This window comes from Felis catus, chromosome D3 (genome assembly GCF_018350175.1).
Source record: "Felis catus isolate Fca126 chromosome D3, F.catus_Fca126_mat1.0, whole genome shotgun sequence".
NCBI classification, from domain to species: Eukaryota; Metazoa; Chordata; class Mammalia; order Carnivora; family Felidae; genus Felis; species Felis catus.
Genome location: NC_058379.1, coordinates 44,590,363 through 44,612,278, shown reverse-complemented (window position 1 = coordinate 44,612,278; position 21,916 = coordinate 44,590,363). Strand labels below are relative to the sequence as shown.

Genomic DNA, 21,916 nt, shown 5'->3' with positions numbered 1-21,916 from the left:
TCTTATCACAGGAAAAAAACATTTGTAACCACATGTGGTGAAGGATCTTAACCAGACTTATCGTGATAATCATTTCATAATATATACAGATTTCAAACTATTATGTTGTACAACTGAAACTAAAAATGTTATATGTCCATTATATCTCAACTTTAAAAAAGAATTTAGGATAGATTAAAGTGTCAAAATAAACTTGAAAGTGAACAGCTCCCTCAGTCAAGAAATGCAGGCTTAATTCAACTATAAACAGAGGACCTCTAATACCAAATTTTCTAAAATGCTTTTCGTGGTTAAGATGTTCCCCAAAATTTATTCATAGAAAGCTCTAGATTAAGCAAAACTAAGCTTTTTCCTATTCTCTGAGACAGTGCAGATCCTTCATGAGTTCTGTGACTTCCCAGAAGTTTTTTTTCAAACTATAACCAGCAAATACTTTTTTTTGGCAGACTGCCCATCACTATTGTTACAACAGCTGGGAATATCCTCACCAGAAGCATATATATTTATGTTATTAATATGGAGTTAGGTACTTAACAGTTATCTAGCCACATGTTAAAAATAATCATGCAAATGGATAAAAGGAGATGAGAGGACACATTGAGAACGATCTTAAAGAGACATAACTCTCAAGATGGAATGCATTTTAATTAAATCTTTAGATATAAGTATTCTTGATACTTTATATCCATACTTAATATATATTTCAGTAATCATTTCATAATATTTGTATTAATTTCTGTTTGTTTTTAGAAGGGGGGGTGCAAGTGAGCAAGGGGCAGAGAGAAAGAGAGAGAGAGAGAGAGAATCCCCCAAGGGGTGGAAGGGAGGAGGGGGGGGAAGGAAGAGGGAAGAAGGAAGGGGAAGAGAGGGAGAGAGGGAGAGCGGGAGAGCGAGAGAGCGAGAGAGCGAGAGAGCGAGAGAGCGAGAGAGCGAGAGAGCGAGAGAGCGAGAGAGCGAGAGAGCGAGAGCGAGAAGCAGGGCTCACCCAGGCCTCCTGTTTTTACCTGAAGCAGGGCTCGAGCTCACCCAATATGGGACTCAAACTCACCAACTGTGAGATCATGATCTGAGCCAAAGTCAGATGCTTAATGCTTGAGCCACCCAGGCAGTCCTTGCATTAGTTTAACAACCAAAATATAATATAATATTAATAGTGAAGACATAATTTCTACAGACCTTAAAATGATTTATAAAATACTAAAATAAGTCATTATTTCCTCATCAGTATCGGAAAAAGAGAACTAGCACTAGAAAAATATTTTTAAACTGCTAGAGTAAAAAGTGAGATCTTTTACCTGGGATTTCCTCTTAGTGCTGCATGGTGCAGAGCATTAAATCCATTATTGTTTGTAATGGTAACATCTGCTCCAGCTTCTAGAAGAACTGCCAGGATGTCATCACGTTTCTTACTTATTGCATCATGAAGAGGGGTATCACCTTCAGAATCCTTTTTTTAATTTAAAGAGACTTTCATCAGTTCTTGAACCAAACATCATATGTAATACTAATATATATACTGAACTACTAAACAGAAGCCATATCCAAAAACCATCAACAAAACATCCTATGTTAAATTTTAAGATGCAGGCAAGAGATATGAGCCTCATTATATTAAATAAATTCATACTCAATCTAAACACAATGAACACGTAGCCTACCAAAAAAAAAGGAAAAATAATCACGTTCAAGTATGATTCAGCTAATTATAAAAAGTGAGGTGAAAAAGCTGCCCTCAAAATTCATTAGTTTAAAATAGCCGGCTATACCCACTCCTACCAGTAATTGTTATGCCTGAAATTTCAAAACAAACTTACACCAGTCTTGGGGCCCTATAGAAATGAATTAAAAATCAGTAGTTCTCGATCTTGGCTGCACATTTAGAATCTATAGGGGAGCTCTTAAAAAGATACCAGGCTGTTCTCCAGACCAACTAAACCAGAATTTCTGGGAGTGAGACCCAAGCATTAGTTTTTCAGAGCTCCCCAGCTGTATATATTGTGTAGTCATGGGTGAAAATCATTAATCTAAATGTTTGCAAGGGGCAGAAAAGCAGTTAGTTAATCAAAACAGAAACAAATGTAAAAGAAAATTTAGCAGTCTCAGTCTTCCTCTTTTTTTCAAGCTACTTGTTTCATTAATCAACTTACTTAGCAGTAAGTTATTATTCATTTTCAGTTATCTGCATAAATGGGTAATTTAGACCGCATTCATCTCATAGTTCCATAAATGTTAAGTCATACCTATGGCATGTACCACGGTTGCTACATCCAGCCTGCCACCTGTTTTTGTCAATAGTTTTATTGGAACACGGCCACACACAGTCATTTATGTATTATCAATGGCTGCTTTCACGCTATAATTGGAGCACTGGATAGTCATTATAGAAACTATATGAAAGCCTAAATTATCATCTGGCCCTTTATAGAAAAAGTTGGCCAATCCCAGACATATACTCATGTACCCTCATAACAGATTCCTAACCCAAGTTCAATCCAACCGTCTACTTTCTGTCCTCCGATGCAGTGGCACTAAAAATTCATACTCAACTTCAGCTAGGCTCTTCACATGGTTGGAATAAGCTTCTACAGGCCCTGCTATGTCATACCTTCTGGTCCCCACAGTAGCTATTCCAAATATTCTATCACTCTTCTCAATTACCTTTTCTATACCTACTACTGGCCATTCACTCTCAACAGATGACTTTGCCTCCCATTTCAGACCAAATAAAATCAATAGGTATAAATTATCTCTCCTTCAACAGATTAACACTCTCTACTTCCTCCATCCTCCAATTCTGCCATCCACTTAGAGGGTCTAAGTTCCAAACCCTGTCAGTTCCAAAATGCTGTGCCTCAGATATATCAGTCTCTGATAACCATCTAGCTGAACAAAATCTCCAATTCTTTCAATTCTCAAACTTCCAGTCCCATACTCCTGTTTTTCCTCTTCATTACTTCTCTGACACTTATCCAATCTAATCCATCTGGTTGCTAAAACTGTGGAAGGAATCATCTCTTAGGTGATTCTTGCCTCAAAAATTAGGTCCTACTGTAAATTAACCCTAAAACCCTGTATATTTTCCAAAACAGAAAATCTTCCTGAACTAATGACTAGACTAAGACTCTAAGATAAATTAAGCTACAATTAAAATAATTCAGATAGTTATAAAGCATCATGAAATGTAGCCTATTACACTTCCTTAAGCTGCAGAAGCTCATCGTTATGATCAATAAAATTAAATCAATTCATTAGCTGATATATTTGCAAGAAGTCCCCATCCTCACCTTCTAATATAAAATTAATCTACGGACACTTTCTTTAAAAAGGCTTTTCTAAGAAGGAATAGCTGTCAATTTTATCATATTCTATGCCTTTGGGATCATTTCCTATGACCAAACATACACAATGAACTGGTAACAAAGGAATGCTTACCAGAGAACTTAGTACTTCGCTTTAACAGAATCCTAGCAATGCCTGCAGAATATTCTTCATGAAAGACTTTACCTGGAGACTAGGATGACAGCCGAAGTCCAATAAAGTCTTCACAACCTGAAGATGGCCCTTATTAACAGCAATATGAAGTGGTGTCTGTCGGCGCTTGTTGCGAGCATTCAAATCAGCACTGCCCCGGTGCAGTACTTCTATAACAGCACCTTCATCTCCAAAAGCTGCGTGGTGAACAGCTCGATCTCCATCTTTATCCTAAACATCATCATTGAAATCTGAATTAGTGAGTGAATTATTTTAGAAATAATAATAATACCTGAAGCTATAATAATTCATCAAGAACCAGATTAATGTGAGAAAAGGTTACAAAGAACAGAGCCAACAAAATAACTAGCAAGTCACTTGAACAGTGATTAACTCCAAACAGAAATGATGAACCTGGATCAATACACTATTTCACATATATAGTGGACCAATACTTTTATCAGAAGTTAACAGTGATGATGGTAAGCCAACATTAGGAAAATGTTAAATGATGAGACAACCATTTATAAACGTTTTTTCCATTCAAAAAATTTTACAAAGGCTTTTTAATGACATAAAAATTATATAAATATTAGTTGAGCAATTTAAAAAAGACAGGATGCCAAATTGAGATCTCAATTAACTTTGAGAGAAATATATCAATATATTAACATTGGTTATCTCTGGCTAGTGAGGATACATTCTTCTGTATATTCAAGAACACAAAAAATTTAAGTACTACCTGAAAAGATAAAAAAAATGACACACAAATCAGCATAACTTGACATATCCAAAACCCAAAATTATTTCAGAAAAATCCAGGAGGTATGCCTTACCTTTTTTTAAGTTCATTTATTTATTTGGCGGGGGTGGGGTGGGGAGGTATGCACAAGCAGGGTAGGGGCAGAGAGAGAAGGAGGGAGAGAACCCCAAGCAAGCTCTGCTAAATCAGCACAGAGTCCCACGTGGGGCCCAATCTCATGAATGGCGAGATCATGACCTGAGCCAAAATCAAGAGTTGATGCTTAACTGACTGAGCCACCCAGGTACCCCTAAAGTCTTACCTTTTATAACAGGCATATTTCTGGAGATGAGAGGCAGAGAAAGACCCAATTACTTATTTTTTCAAATATAAGAAACAACTTTTTAAAAAGGAAAAAAATGTCCAGACTGTACCATGAAGATAATATACATAGTCTACACTAAAAAAGAAGTCCCATCACTTTGCTCGATCCAGATGGAGATATGTATTATAAGGATACTATCTTTATTTCAGACATCTCAAATTCTGACACTCAGAAGTAAGCACGCTCTGAGACTTTCTCCAGAGCAATGATTCCCAACCCACAGTCCTTCCCTCTCATGGAGTCCAGTTTTAGCAAGTGGTTTGAAAATCCATATGGTACTCAGCATTATTTGAACTACTTTTCACAGATTTAAATTAAAAACAAAACAACAGGGGCGCCTGGGTGGCTCAGTCGGTTAAGCGGCCGACTTCGGCTCAGGTCATGATCTCACGGTCCGTGAGTTCGAGCCCCGCGTCGGGCTCTGTGCTGACAGCTCAGAGCCTGGAGCCTGTTTCAGATTCTGTGTCTCCCTCTCTCTGACCCTCCCCCGTTCATGCTCTGTCTCTCTCTGTCTCAAAAATAAACGTTAAAAAAAATTTTTTTAAAATAAATAAAAATTAAAAACAAAAAAACAAAACAACAGTTCAAAACAGTTGCTGAATTCAAAATAGTTTTTAGCCTTAGAATATTCTCAGATAAAAGTAAAACCGCTAATATAGGGGTTCACAACAATTTGACAACCTCCCTTGCAAAGGTAGGAAACTATAACTCAGCAGTACTTCTACCTTACTAATATGCCAACTAAGCCAAACTAGTTGTTACCTGTCAACCTTGAGCATAAAGGAACTAGCACGCTACCACGTGAAAGATTTGACTCAACTCATGTGTCTCTGAGCATTATATTTAAGCAACCCAGAGAAATCAGCTTTTTACAAAAGAAAATTCTAGATTTGTGTGTGTGTGTGTGTGTGTGTGTGTGTGTGTGTGTGTGTGAGACAAAGAGATGAAACCTCTCTAGTAGCATTATGTTTCAGAATCTTAGATTTAAGCTCTTCCTTCCCTGTAATTTGTTTAGATTTATTTTTTGTTATAATTTTTAAGGCAATCTAAGTGGTTCTTCTGTTAAAAATAACATCAATCCACTAACACTCGCCAAATAAAAACAGGAACTATTTATGAAATGTACCATATGTTTATGATTGTTAGAAAGCTGTTACTGAAACACTGTTATGCAGGTCCTGTCAACAATTTATTTACACAAAAAAAAAAAACCACTAAAAAATTAAAAACTCTTATATGTCAAAAGGATATATACATAAGAGAAACTTCAAGATTCTGGAAAATATATACAGTAGAAAACAATTACTTTGTTTTTCTTCAAAATAAAAAACCTCAGCTGCATAAAAACTTGAATAGGTTTTGTTGCTTTCTTCTGAATCCATTTGTAGTATCCAAATACACCTAATAGAAGCTCATTATTATGTCTCCCATCCTGGCACCAAATGAGATGTTGAGGGACAGGATCACAGCTGATCTCAATAAGGCTACCTGAAAGGATTTGTGCAGGGGCCTCAAATTAAACCTGATCTTGGGTCTTTCTACCCTCTTATCCCCCTCTTTCCTCTGAACTTTGCAAAATCTGCTCTCATTCCCTAGGTTAGCTGACAGAACCACAAACCATATGGTCAACAAAATCAGTATGTGTAAGTTATGCTCACCTACTTCCTCTCCCTGAGACACAAAATATACAAACACAAAATTCTATGCTTGTTACTCTTCAATTTACATTCAGATCTCTTCTCTCTTCTCTAGTCCTACCACGAATTAATTTAGGTCTTGATTCTCAGTCACCTAACTTATTGCCACAGCTTACCCTGCCTCCACTTTATTTTACCCCAATCTATTCTGCGCGCTCTCTTGCTCCCTCTCTCTCTCTCGCTCTCTCTCTCTCTCACACACACACACACACACAAATTCCCTCTGTAAAGTATAACATCTATGTTTAAAACTCTAATGTAACCCTACTATATAAATAACAAACCTCTTTTAAAACCTATTTCTGTGGACCATATCATATTCATCTGCTGCCATCATTGCTTCACATATAAAACTCTAACTTAACAACTTATTTGACCCCCTATGTTCATATACTTCACCCCAGATATCAATGCGTTGATTCCTCACCTTGTTAGCTTGAGAACAGATACCCTTTACAATTCAGCTCAGACAACCTCTCCCTCCCCTATGAAACATCCCCTCTCACAAAATCGTATTATCACTCTGTAGTATAATTATTTGTTTTCAAGTACATCATTTTTAAAATGTTTATTTTTATTTTTGAGAGAGAGTGAGAGTGCAAGCAAGGGGAGGAACAGAGAGAGAGAGAGAGAGAGAGAGAGAGAGAGAGAATCCCAAGAGGGCTCTGTGCTGCCAGCATAGAGCCTGATGCAGGGCTTGAACCATGAGATCATGATCTGAGCAGAAACCAAGAGTTGGTGCTTAACCAACTGAACCACTTAGGAACCCCTCCAAGTACATTATTCTTATTTGTGAGTTTCTTTTGGGCTACAACTGTATCTTTGTCATCTTTATCCCCAGGATGCACCACAGTACCTACTAGCTAGTAAGAACCAAAATGGGTACAGAGTTGAATCTTTAATATGCCTTAATTACAATCATGGGTTTTTTGGTTTTATTTTTTTCAAGAGACAGAGCATGTGCACACGTGAGGGGTAGGGGCAGAGCGAGAGTGGCAGTGGTGGGGGAGAAGGGGAGCGGGCGTAAGAGAGAGATCCTAAGCAGGCTCCAAGCTCAGCATGGATCCTGATGCGGGGCTTAATCTCACAAACATGAGATCATGACCTGAGCCAAAATCAAGAGTTGGACACTTAATTGACTGACCCACCAAGGCATCCCTACAATCATGTTTTTTTTTTTTTTAAGTTCATTTATTCATTTCGAGAGAGAGCAAGCATGAGCAGGGGATGGGCAAAGAGAGAAAGAATCCTAAGCAGGCTTTGTACTGTCAGTGCAGAGCCCAATGTGGGGCTTGAACCCACAAACCGTGAGAGCATGACCTAAGCTGAAACCAAGAGTCAGATGCTTAACCAACTGAGCCACACAGGTGCCCCTACAATCATGTTTTTTAAATGATTTTTTTTACTGTAAAATACAAGTAACATAAAATTTATCATCTTAACCATCTTTAAGTGTAAAATTCAGTGATATTAAACATATTCATATTGTTATGCACCCATCACCACCATCCATCTCCAGAACTCATCTTGTAAAACTAAAACTATACCTTTTACACAATAATTCTCCATTGTCCCTCTTCCCAACCCCTGGAAACCATTATTCTACTTTCTGTCTCTATGATTTTTGACTAGTCCAGGTACTTCACATAAATGGAAGCATACAGTATTTGTATTTTGCAATTGTCTTATTTCATTTAGCATCATGTCCTCAAGGTTCATCCACATTGTAGCATGAGGCAAAATTACCTTTCTTTTTAAGTAAATAATACTCCATTGTATGTATATACCACATTTTGTTTAGCCATTCATAAATCAAGAATACTTAGGTTGCTTCCAATTTTTAGCTACTTTGAATAATGATATGAACACTGTTCTTTCAATTCTTGTGGGTATATACCCAGAGATGGAATTGTTGGATCATACGGTAATTCTATTTTTAACAAATCACCATACTGTTTTCCACAGCAGCCATACAATTTTACATCCTCACCAACCTCCCCAAAGGGTTCCAATTTCTCCACATCCTCACATATTTTCTGTTTGGCTTTTTTTCTTTTTTTTTTTTTTTTTTTATAGTAGCCACCTGACTAGCTAGCTGTGAGGTGGTATCTCATTATGCTTTTGATTTACATTTCCCTAATGATTTGTGATGTTTAGCATCTTTTCAGGTGCTTATGAGCCATCCATATATGTTATTTGGAAAATGTCTATTCAAGTCCTTTGCCCAGTTTTGAATCAGGTTTTGTTATTGTTGTTAAGTTTTAAGTATTCTCCATATCCTGGACATCGACCCATTATCAGACATACAATTTGCCAGTATTGTCCCATATTCTGTAGGTTGCCTTTTCATGGTTGATAGTGTCCTTTGGTGCACAGAATTTTTCAATTTTCATGGAAGTCCAATTTGCCTATTTCTTCTTTTGCTGCATGTGCCAACAAATCACTGCCAAATCCAATGTTGTGAGCTTTCCCCAATGTTTTCTTCTAAGAGTTTTATACTTTTAGCTTTTGCATTTAAGTCTTTGACCTACTGAGTTAATTTCTGTAGATGATTTGAGGTAAGGGTCCACCTTCATTCTTTTGTACATAGATATCCTGTTTTCCCAGCACCATCTATTGAAAAGACTGTCCTTTCCTCACTGAATACTCTTGGCGCCCTTGTCAAAAATTATTTGACCATGTATGCAAGGATTAATGGACTCTTTATTCTGTTCCACTGAGTTATAGATCTGTCTTTATGCCAGTACCAAACTGTTTTGAGTATTGTACCTTTGCAGTAAATTTTGAAATCAGGAAGAATGAGTCTCCCAGATTTTTTATTCCTTTTCAAGATGGTTTTGGCTATCTCAGGGTATCTTGAGATGACATACTGAACTATAGAATGGATTTTTCCATTTCTGGAAAAAAAAATCACTAATATTTTGACAAGGTTTGCATTGAACATGTGGATTAGTTTGGACAGTACTGACATCATTATATAAATTCTTCCAATCCATGAACATGAAATAGGTTTCTATTTGCATATGTCTTCTATAATTTCTTTCAGCAGTATTTTGTAGTTTTCATTGTACAAGTCTTTCACCTCTTTGGTTAAATTAACTCCTAATTATTTTTGTTGCTATTGTAAATGGAGTTGTTTTCTTAATATCCCCTACTGATTGTTGATGGTTAGTGTACAGAAATACAGCTAGCTTTTGTACATTGACTTTGTATCCTGACACTTTGCTGAATATCTTAATTAGTTCTAAAAGTTTTTTGTGCGGAACTTTAGGGTTTTCTAGATAAAAGGATCACATAATCTGCAGAGATAATTTTACTTCTTCCTTTCCAAGGTCGATGCCTTTTATTTCTTTTTCATGCCTAATTACTCTGGCTAGGACTTCCAGTACCATGTTGAATGTGAGTGGAAAAGTCAGTATCCTTACCTTTTTCCTGATCCCAGAGGACAAATTTTCAGTTTTTCATATATGGTTTTTATTATGTCAAGGTTGTTTCCTTCCATTCCTAGTTTGCTGGGGGTTTTTTAATCATAAAAGGGTACTGAATTTAATCAAATGCTTCTACATCAATTGAGATGGTCACATGGTTTTCTCCCTTCATTCTGTTAATGTGATGCTATCACATTGATCGATTTTTGTATGCTAAACTTTCCTTAGTCCAAGAATAAATCCCACTTGGTCATGGTGTATAATCCTTTTAATATGCTGAATTTGGTTTGTTAGTATTTTGTTGAGGAACTTTATATCATTCTTCACAAAGGATATTGGTTTGTAGTTTTCTTATAGTAACTTTGTCTGGCTATGACATCAGGGTAAAGCAGGCTTCACAGAATGAGTTAGGAAGTGTTCTCTCCTCTGACATTTTTGAAAAATCTGAGAACAACTGGTATTAGCTCTTTAAATGTTTGGTAGAGTTCATCAGTGAATCAATCAGTTCCAGGGCTTTTCTTTGTCAGGGTATTTTTTTAAATTACTGATTCAATCTTCTTACTAGCTATAGGTCTATTCAGATTTCCTGTATCTTCATGATTCAGTCTTAGGTTTTGTGTTTCTAGGTATTTGTCCAGTTCATCTAGGTTATCCCATTTGTTGGCATACAACTCTTTAAAGTACTCACTTATACACCTTTCCATTTCTTTGGAATGGTAATGTCCCCACTTTCATTTCTGATTTTAGTACTCAGAGTCTTTTTTTAGTGTTTATTTTTGTTTACTATTTTGTTATTATTATTGTTTATTTATTAATGTTTATTTTAAGAGTGCATATACAAGCAGGGGAGGAGCAGAGAGAGAGAGGCAGAAAGAGTATCCCAAGCAGGTTCCATGCTGTGGAGCTCAATCTCACAACCCTGAGATCAGGACCTGAGCTGAAATCAAGAGTCGGACACTTAACAGACTGAACTACCCAGGCTCCCTGAAATTTTTTTTTTTTTTACTGTTTATTTATTTTTGAGAGAGAGACAAAGCCTTAGTTGGGAAGAAGCAGAGAAAGAGGGAGACACAGAATCTGAAGCAGGCTCCAGGCTCTGAGCTGTCAGCATAGAGCCCAACGTGGGGCTCAAACCCACAAACTGCAAGATCATGACCTGAGCCAAAGTCAGACACTTCTGACTGAGCCACCCAGGCACCCCTATCTGATCTATCTTTTAAATGTACCCATGTATAGCTATAAACTTCTCTTTCATACTGCTTTCACTACATCTCAGAGGTTTTAGTTATGTTCTGCTTTTGTTTTCATTCATCTCTAAGTATTGTCTTATTTCCCTTGCAATTTCTTTGATCCATTCATTGCTTAATTTTAATTTCCACAAATTTGTGAATTTTCCAGTTTTTCCTCTGTTATTGATTTGAAACTTCATCACATTGTGGTCAGAGAAGATACTCTGTAAGACATCTACCTTTTTAAATCTACTGAGCCTTAATATGCAACTTAACGTATGGTCTGTCCTGAAGAACGTACAAGGTGCACTTGCAAAGAATGTGCACGCTGTTGTTAAGTGGAGTGTTCCATAGATGTCTATTAGCTCTATCTGGCTTTATTGTGTTGTTCTATCCATTACTGACAGTAGGATACTGAAGTCTCAAGGTACTATTGTAAAAACGTTTATTTCTCCCGTCACTTCTGTCAATTTTTTTCATCTATTTGTTTGGTCTATTATTAAGTATATAAATATTTATAATTGTCATATCTTCTTGCTGTATTGAACTTTTAAAAAATAATGCCCATCTCTGTCTTTTATAACCTTCATGACTTAAATTCTATTCTGTCTAAAATTAGTGGAGCTACTCCTGCTCTCTTTTGGTTACTATTTGCATTAATATCTTTCTCCATCCTTTCACTTTAAACTTATGTATCTATGCACCTAAACTGAGTCTCTTATACAGAGAATATATTACATCATTTTTAATCCATTCTGCCAGTCTCTGTCTTTTATACTTTAATCCACCTACATTTGAAGTGATTATTGATAAGGAATAACTTACTGTTGTCATCTTCCTATATATTTTCTAGATACCATACAGCTTTTGTTGCCTCATTTTCCAAATTAATGTCCTCTTTTATATTTAATTGTTATTTTGAAGTGAAACATTTTAATTCCCTTCTCAGTTCCTTTCATGTATATTCTATATCTATTTTCTTTAGTCACCATGGGGGTTATATTTAACTTCCTAAAGTTATAATACTAATTTCAAATTTATACCAGCCTAACTTCAATAACCTACAAAAACTCATTAACAGGTCCATTCACAACACTTTCAGTTACTATCACCACAAAATTACAACTTTGTACATTGTGTGCCCAAAAATATAATTTTTTTAAATCCATCAGTTCTTAAATTATGCAGAAAACAAAATATAGATTTACAAACCAAAATTACAATAATACTAGATTTTAGACTAATAATTTTTTCATGTATTAGTCTCTTAAACCATGTGGGAAACAAAAGAAAGAATTATAGACAATATATTGTTAAAATAATGCTATCTTTTATAAATGCCTACATATTTTACCTTTACAGTGATTTTATTTCTTCTTATGGCTTCAAGTTACTACCTAAAACAACTCATTTCACCCTGCAGGACTCCTTTTGGGATTTCTTGCAAGGCAGGCATAGTGGTAACAAACTCCCTCAGTTTTAGGGAATGTCTTAATTTCTCTGCCATTTTTGAAGGAGAGTTTTACCAGACACAGGATTTTGGGTTGATGGTGTGTGTGTGTGTGTGTGTGTTCTTTTTAGCACCTTGAATACATCAGTCCACTATCTTCTGGACTCCAAAGTTTCTGATGAGAAATCTGAAAATCTTATGAGGATTCCTTATACGTGACAAGTCACCTCTGTTGCTGCTTTCAAGATTCTTTGGCCTTGGATCTTGAAGTTTGATGATATTGTGTGTGTCTCAGCATAGGTCTCTTTGAGTTCATCCTACTTGGAATTCACTGTGCTTCTTGGATGTTTGTAATCAGGTCTTTCATCAAATTTGGGAAGTTTTGGGCCACAGTTTCTTCAAATAATCTCTCAGCTCCTCCTTCCCTCCCTCCCCCCCCCCCCCCCCCCCCCCCCCCCGCCAATCTCTTCTCCTCAAACTCCCACAGCGCATATCATGGTCCACCTGATAGTGTCCCACAGGTCCCTAAGGCTCTGTTCATTTTTTCTTCAATCTTTTTTCCTTCTACTCCTCAGACTCCATAATTTTCATTGTCTTATCTTCCAGTTCACTGGGTCTTTCTTCTGTCTGGTTAAATCTGTCTTTGTATATCTCCATGAATTTTTCACTTCAGTTATCGTACTTTTCAACTTTAGAATTTCTTCTTGATTTCTTTTTAGGTTATCTTTGTGTTCACTGTTATTTCCATTTTGTTCATACATCATTTTCTTGACTTTCTTCTCATCTTCAGTTAGTTCTTGGAGCATCTTTAAGATAACTGTTTTAGAGTCTTTGTCTAGTAAGCCTATTTGGTTTTATCGCAAGCAGTTTCTGTTGCCTTATTTTTCTTCCTTTAAATGGATCATACTTTCCTATTTCTTTGTATGCCTTGTGATTTTTTTTGTTGAAATCTGGACATTTGATTCTAATAACACAGTAACTCTTAAAATCAGATGCTTCCCCTTTTGCAGGGTTTTTTCTGGGTTTTTTTTTTTTTTCCTGTTTTGTTTTTAATTGTTTTAGGCTTTCTTTGTGCTTATAGCCTAAGGTATAAAAAAGGTCTTTTCTGAACCTGCAACTTTCCTTGGGCATGTGCAGTGACCTTCTAGTTTCTCACAGTAGTTGCTTTTGGATGTCCTAGTCTTTAATGCCAGGCTCCCAGAAGGAGAAAAAGAAAAAAAGGGGGGGCGGGGGGAAGAGGGGGAGGGAGTACCAATCTTCAAATCTTCTGGAAGTCACTTCAGCAAAGGGGGAATGGCTTACAACAATGGGAGGGTACAACAACGGCGGCCCACCTCTGTGTCTCCACCTCCATGATCAGAAGCAGCAATCAGTGATCAGAACACAGATCCTGATGTTTGTAGAAAAGAGTCCTTGTTGCCCACCCTGGCTCCTGCAAGTTGATCTAGGAACATAAACACGGCTGCCTGCCACTGGGCTAAAGGTTGGCATATAGGTAGTTCCTGCTGAATTAAGAGCTAAAATTGACAACACTGACCACAATTAACCTCCAACCCTTCCCCTGGAAGTAGCAAGATTTCAACAGAATCCAGAGTTCTAAAATAGTTACATCAGAAAGAATTCTACAAGTACTGTTGTTATCTAGGTGGGGCGATGAATTTCTACTACTTCCTACATCACTATATTCCCAGAATCCTCTCAGTAACTACCATGATTTTTAACATCAATGAAATTAAACATTTCCTGAATATACTGATACTTTCGGTAAATTAGTTAAACTATTTTATTATCCCCAGATATAATTAATAGTATTTTACTTCATCTTTTTTTCCTAAAACTCATTCAATTCATCAAGATGCTGGTATTCTGATCATGCTAAAACTTCAACACAATTGTTTGGAAGTGGTGTATTCTGGTTGATTCATTCAGTGAGTATTTAATGGGTTCCTACTACAAGCTCAGTATTGTTCTGGATAGTGGTGATACAACAATGGACAAAATAAAGTTCCTACCCTCATAGAGTTTACATTCTAGTGGGGGAGATAGAATATTATCAACAAAATGAGTAAATAAAATGTAAATTTGAGGTAGTAAAAGGGCCATAGGGAAAATACTGGAGGGAAGAAGGATTAGATGACAGCCAAGGGATGGCCTCCCAGCCAAAGAATAGCTGAAGACGTGAGAGAGAGAAAGCTGTGAGGATATTTGGGGGAAGAAGTGTGAAGACTAGGATGGTAACAGCAGAAAGGATAAAAAAATGTTCAAATTCTGGATATATTTTGAAGAGCCAACAGGATTTACTGATGGTAATTACTCATTACCAGACAAGTAATATGAAAAAACAAAAGAGAAATCAGCGAGGATTCTTAAAACTCAACCTGAGCAACTAAAGGAATTTACAGATAAGGGAAGGCTAAAACTCTAGTGTGTCCCCTTGTAAAGCTTGACCTTTTTGTTTGGGCAATCTCAGATTTTGGCCTGCCTTCCTGTAAAAGCCAACTTAAAGACTGTTTTCTAAGTCTTACAAATCTAATCTTTTGTTGACATGCCACATTTTTAATAGTACCAGTTTTGTGGGCGTAGTGTGGAATAAGGAGGTAGGGAAGCCTCCATTCATAATCTAAATCAACATGGATCCTTCAGGAACTATGTATACCAATTCCTAGAGCCACTTTGAAGATTATTATCCTGAGCCCTAACTTGTTTTTAAGAAAAGAATTTCCTTAAACTGCCCAGTCTTGAAGCCCACTTGCCCTTTCCTTCTCAGTTTTACATTTACATAAACTGTTACTACAGTTTTGGTTTTTTTTTAACTTATTTACTTATTTTGAGAGAGAGAAAGGGCATGCACGTGCGTGGGGGAGGAGCAGAAAGACAGGGAGAGAGAGAATCCCAAGCAGGATCCACAGTGTCAGCGCTAAGCCCAAGGCAGGGCTTGATCCCACAAACCATGAGATCATGGTTCAAAACGATCTGAAACTGAGCCAAAATCAAGAGTTGGACACTTAACTGACTGAGCCACCCAGGTGCCCCTACAGTTTTGTTTTCATTACTAGACAAGCAGAATCGGACAGAATTAGTATCTACTTCTTGAGAAACTATACTGTCTACCTTCTGCCAGTTGGAAAGAAACAGTCAAACAAAGGCAATAATAACATCATAAATTCCTTTGGTGGTGATGTATACTATAAATAGTATCTTAATTATTTCCCTTACTCCACACCCCAACCCTTTGAGTTATTATCATAGATAAGGAAACTGAAGCTTATACCAATTAAAGTTTTCACCCAATATCTCTTTAGACAGCAACAATACCATTAAAACTTGGGTTTCCTGATAAAATTTAGTATTGTTCTTCTTCAGAATAGTTTTCATTAATCTTAAATGATAAAACCACCCCAAGTTTCCTGACAACTGCAGTATATATTTGTACTGCATTTGAAAACTAATTGTAAATGACACACTTTTTAGAACTGGTCTTCCATTCAATCCTTCACACCTTTAATATTATACTTCATCAGTGGAAAAAAAATACTTAGTCCCTGCAGGATCCAAAATTAGCTCCCTTATAAAAACATACCTAAGATGTCACAGTCCTCAGTGCCTTTACCTATACATTAAGGAGGTAACAGAATGTAATCCTACTGTACTTAGTAGGTTATGACCTACATGGAGACAACTTTTCAAAATAGCTGAGTTTTCCCTAAGAAAAAGAAATAGGAAAGAAATATAATCTTATCACATATCAGAAAGGTACAATATATATGAAATAATTAAGTGGTTACTTTTTCAAATTTTTATTTAAATTCTGGTTTGTTAACATATGGTGTAACATTGGCTTCAGGAGTATAATTTAGTGTAATGATAGCTTAAATCAACTGAAAAACAAAAAGCAACAGTCATCTATACTAGGGACTAGCAAACTTTTCTGTAAAGGCCCAGAAAGTATTTTAGATTTTACAAATCACACAGTATCTTGTCACAACTATTCAACTCTGCAGTTGCAATATGAAAGCAGCCATGCACAATAAATAAATGAATGAATGAATGAATGTGCTGTGTTCCAGTAATACTTAACAACATAAATGGAGGGCTGGATTTGGCCTGCAGGCTATAGTTTGCAACCCACTCACTTCCTAATACCCATGAAAAAAATGAAAGGTTACAGAATGAGATGACTAAAGAACAAAATATATTACTCTCTTTATTCTTCAGCTAACCTCAAAAGTTTTAATAAAATTAGTTTTTTAAAAACATTGTGGGCTCAGTCGATTAAGCATCCAACTTTGGTTCAGGTCATGATCTCATGGTTCATGAGTTTGAGCCCCGTATCGGGCTCTGTGCTGACAGCTCAGAGCCTGGAGCCTGCTTCGGATTCTGTGTCTGCCTCTCTCTCTCTCTGCCCTCCCCCACTCACACTCTCTCAAAAATAAAATGAACATTGAAAAAATAAAAATAAAAAATACTGTTAATTATTATTGCTTTTACACTTGGTAAAGGTATAATGAAGTTTAAAGCACTTATCTTTTAGGATACATACCAAAATATTTACAGATAAAATAATATATCTAGATCTGCTTCAGTATAATTCAGTAGGGGGAGCAGAGCGGGAACAGGGTACAGATAAATCAAAACTGGCCGTGAAAAACAACTGAAGTGAGGTAATGGGAACACAGGATTCATTATACTATTCTTTTATAAATATCTAAAATTTCCAATAAAAAAAGTTAATAATGACTAATGATGAACCACAAATTTAAGTGCATTTGTAAAATTAACTATTTTCTCCATCTTTTAAACCAGGGTTTCTCAATTTTGGACCTATTTACCTTTTGGGCCAGATAGTTCTTTGTTATGGGAGCTGTCCTATGTGCTATGGGATATTCAGTAGCATCCTTAGTTTCTACCCACTAGATGCCAGTAGTACCCAAACCACCACACCTCCTACCAGTTATGACAATCAAAAATGGTCCCAGACATTTCCAAATGTCCCCCATAGGACAAAAATGCCCCCACTTGAAAACCACTGTTGTAAAAAAAAATAAAATAAAATAACACTGCTGCTTCTAATAGAGTCTTAAATTCTAGAAAAATGAGACTTTGAGGATGTTTTTAGTCTTAGACGATGAATTGGCATTTATATTTTAACCCAATTTTTAAATTTGGTTTTTGTTTGCAATTGGTAAACTGTTATTAATTCACCTTCCTCACACTATTTTATAGAAATACATATAGAAATAATTTATAGAATCACATCTGCCTGCAATGGTTTTTAAAACAGAAAATGCACAAAATGGAAATCCAAATGAGGACGTATGGTTGAAGTCCAGATGTATCCCACTGATCTGGTGACATAGTTTTCAAACTCTCAAAGAAATTATTTGTAAACACTTAGCTTACTGAGCCACACTCCAATCTCATCAGGTTTAAGTATCAACTAACCATTTGTTGTATATTTGAGTTCAATAGAGGAACAGTGCCAACTTTGTTCCCAGTCCCACAACTGCACTCCCATTGTACACAACACCTAATGTGAACAAGAAGTCTTTAGAAACACAAATGGCTAGATAGTCCCACGTTGTCAGGTGTATTAATTAAATTCTGAATCAGAAAGCACACTTTATAAAAAACGAGGCAAAAAAATTTGGTTTGGGGCCTCTTGCCTTATTAGCTATAATCAGAAAGGCCTTGGTTTCTTAGTAGTTGTTGCTACTGTAGTTTCTGGATTCATTAAATTAAAAAATGGGATACTGAACTCAGAGAATTTCATTCTATCTCTCCAAGCCATGACACAATAAAGTAACTATCTCCCATTTACAAAACACTAAATTTAAATTGTCTTTCTTTCATTACCAAAAAAAAACCCCTGTGATACCGTGTTCCTAAATTCACAACTAAGAAAGAAGTGACTTAAAAATTGCTACTGTAAAAGCAAAATCAAATCATATAATCTCATTCATAAAAACATGACAATAATGAAACTATCATATAGTTCATAAACATCTACATGCTAATTTAAAATTCATGGGGCACCTGGGTGGCTCAGTCAGTTGAGCGAACAACTCATGATCTCGTGGTCCGTGAGTTCGAGCCCCATGTCAGGATCTGTGCTGACAGCTCAGAGCCTGGAGCCTGTTTCAGATTCTGTGGCTCCCTCTCTCTGACCCTCCCCCATTCATGCTCTGTCTCTCTGTGTCTCAAAAATAAATAAACGTTAAAAAAAAATTTTTTTATAAATAAATAAAATAAAATTCAAGTTCTTTTTAGACAACAGAAAATTACAGTATCAAAAATCACTTATTTACAACTACAACACCAATGATTCTTCATAGTTAGCTGTCAACTGTAAAAAAAACAGTAGCTGTCAAAATACATTCAATCTGAGAAAAATGCAAAAATAACTTAAGACTTCTCTTTTGAAATATGTGTCTTTAAAATGTTTTAATTAGTAAAAATAGGCTCGTCTACTAATTTAGCCCTCAGAAATCCAAGTCCTTATTAAGCTTCCTCAAATGGGAATATCATTTGGACAAAATTACAACATTCTACCTAGTCTAAATTTGATAGAATTGTACTTATTCCTAAATAATCTTCCACTAGACTAAAACAGATGTGATTTTAACATTTTTTCAATAATGAGGTTATAGTTAACTATAACAAAGGAAGCCATCCTTCACACCATATATAGATTCTCAACTAAAATTCCAATGATAGTAAAAAATATTCATTTCCTTTTTAAAAGAATATACTCTAAATTAATTTAAGCATACACACACACACACACACACACACACATAGTGATAAACACGCCGTGTAAAATTTTCAAAGATCCACATTAAAATCAAGAAACAATAAGACTAAACAAGTTCTAAATTACTGATTCCCTTATGAAAGGGAAAACAAAAAGCAAAGAAAGGCCTCTGAGTGTCACAGATCAGTAAAAATCTTGACCTACATGATCTATACATTCCCCTTCCCTCAACTTCCTCAGTATGATTTTTGGATGAATCCAATTCAGCCCCCAGCAGCATGGTGGTCCTACCATAGTAAAGGAAAACTCAATTCCTATCTTCACTTATGGTTATGGCTACAATATTGAAGAATCAAAAGAAAAACAAGAAATGCTTCATGTTATCTCTTGTCAAATTTTTCTTTTCAATCAGAAGAGCCTTAGGTGAAGATTAAACTTTAGGAATGAAAGCAATCCATCTTATAATATAGAAGTATAATTTCTAGGACATTAATTTTTACTTATGTTTCAAACAGTTTAATTACCTCTGCTTCTACATCCACATTTTGCTTCAAAAGTAACTTCAAAATGTCAACATGTCCATTCTGACTAGCAGCTTGCATAGCTGTGTGACCAGCACATTGTCCATTTACCTATACAAAAAAGAAAGGATGAAGGAATGTCACCAAGAGCCAATATATAATGTAGGTTTAAATCTAGCACATTGTAGGATTCTTTGAAAATAATTTAGGTTGGTTTTCCATATATCCTAGCACAGACCACCAGAAACTCTTCTGTAATTTAGAAGTGAGGCAGGCATTTTTTTGTTTGTTTGTTTTAAAGGTTAAAGTTCTACTGTTCAAAGAGCTATGAAAGAACTATTTTAGCCAATCTGAAAAGTTAAAAAAAGAAAGTAAGGGAGGGAGAAATGTCGTTTTAGTTTTGTATATTCACTTCTATTTGAATTAAAAAGCTCAGAGTATGTTTCAATGAAAAAAAAAAAATGAGGTGAATAAAAACTTTCAGAAAAGATGGCCTACTATATAAATAAATTCAATTTGACAAAGATACTGAATACTAACTATAAGCAAACTATCATGAGGAATACATAAATGAATTAGCAAGGTAGCCATATACAACTATTATATTATAAAGCAATAATTTCCAATCTTTTCTTCACTTCAGATGTTGAATAAATGCATAATTTCCCAATGACATACCCAAGGCTAAGTACAATTCCTTAATCCCACCCCATCCGCTCCCATCCATAAAACCATAAAAGATGGTTAAAAATGGTAGCCTGGTCACATGTTTATATCACATTTCTCCTCAGACTACACTAAAAAGACAGTAAAAAAATTAAAAACACAAAAAGACATAAAGACAAAGAGAAAGGAAGAGCTAACATCAGAAAACAATAAAAAGCAACACATTTTTGAAAGAGAGAAAGCAGACAGAAGTTCTGACTTTACAGACAAAAGAAACACAAAACCTAGGAACTTCAGACAAAGTCAAAGCCTGCAAAAACAAGCACATCACAGGGCTAAGAAGAAAAACCCCAGGCAGATGTCTGATGTGCAATGGCCACACTCCAGACCCTCTCCTCAAACTCAATGACAGAGCATTAGTTGCCATGCAAATAGACCCTAGACAGAAAAATGGTTTCTTCCCTTAAACAACTGAATAGCCATGAAGAACAGACCTCTACACGATAGCATTCAGAGACCCCAAAAGCTCCACATGCATAATCACCATAATGCAAAGGCAGTCACTAAGTTCTATCCAAGCAAAGAGAGCACCAAGTAGCTTAATGTCTTATTCAGAGATGAATGGACAAGCAAAGATCAGAGATTTGAGGAAGACCTCAAATTAAAAAAATAACTTAAAAAAACACATCTTTCTCCTATGTTATCATCTCTCAGAAGATGAAATGAATACATACCTGACATAACTAAGTGTCTTGGAAGATTAGTCAATTAGAAGTTTGGAAAAGACTTAACTATAACAATATAGATTACAAACAAATGAAAAAAACTTTATGTGTGAAGTTAAGAGGGACTGACTGGGAAAAACTACAAGTGAACTTTCTGGAATAAAGGAAAAGTCCTAGATCTTATTAGGGGTGTGAATTACATGGATGTTTGCATTTGTCAAAACTTTTCCATGTATTTCACAATATGTAAATTACACCTCAATTTTTTAAATAAAAAAAAATTATGAACATCAAGGAAAGCAAACAATTGTATAGGAAAATACAATCTAGAATCAGTCACAGCTCAGATATGAATGTCATTTAAATAATAACATGCACAGTCGATTTTAATCTTAACAAAGTTACAACACAACCTAACCACATAAAGAAACTGGGAGGAGCGTGTATGTGTGTGAAGGGAATGGGCTGGAAAGAAAGCTGAAACCTCATTTTCACAGTGAAGTATTGAAAGATAACTCCCCAACCATAAAAATCAAGAAAAAACAATAGATGTTACTGGAAGATATGGAGGCAAAATATATGAAGAAAATCAGCTGAGGGGCGCCTGGGTGGCGCAGTCGGTTAAGCGTCCGACTTCAGCCAGGTCACGATCTCGCGGTCCGTGAGTTCGAGCCCCGCGTCGGGCTCTGGGCTGATGGCTCGGAGCCTGGAGCCTGTTTCCGATTCTGTGTCTCCCTCTCTCTCTGCCCCTCGCCCGTTCATGCTCTGTCTCTCTCTGTCTCAAAAATAAATAAACGTTGAAAAAAAAATTAAAAAAAAAAAAAAAAAAAAAGAAAATCAGCTGAAAGACG

The 21,916-nt window shown here is 36.0% G+C and overlaps 1 protein-coding gene across 1 annotated transcript in view; it reads right to left on the bottom strand.

Moving 5' to 3' along the window:
- Positions 1-21,916, bottom strand: part of MIB1 (MIB E3 ubiquitin protein ligase 1) — a 128,213-nt gene that overhangs the window by 54,099 nt on the left and 52,198 nt on the right. Inside the window, exons 10-12 of the mRNA XM_011288075.4 lie at positions 19,678-19,785; positions 3,505-3,702; positions 1,296-1,447 (exon numbers count right to left, since the gene is read on the bottom strand). Coding sequence (XP_011286377.2) covers positions 1,296-1,447; positions 3,505-3,702; positions 19,678-19,785 — 458 coding nt within the window. The remainder of the gene's footprint in view (positions 1-1,295; positions 1,448-3,504; positions 3,703-19,677; positions 19,786-21,916) is intronic.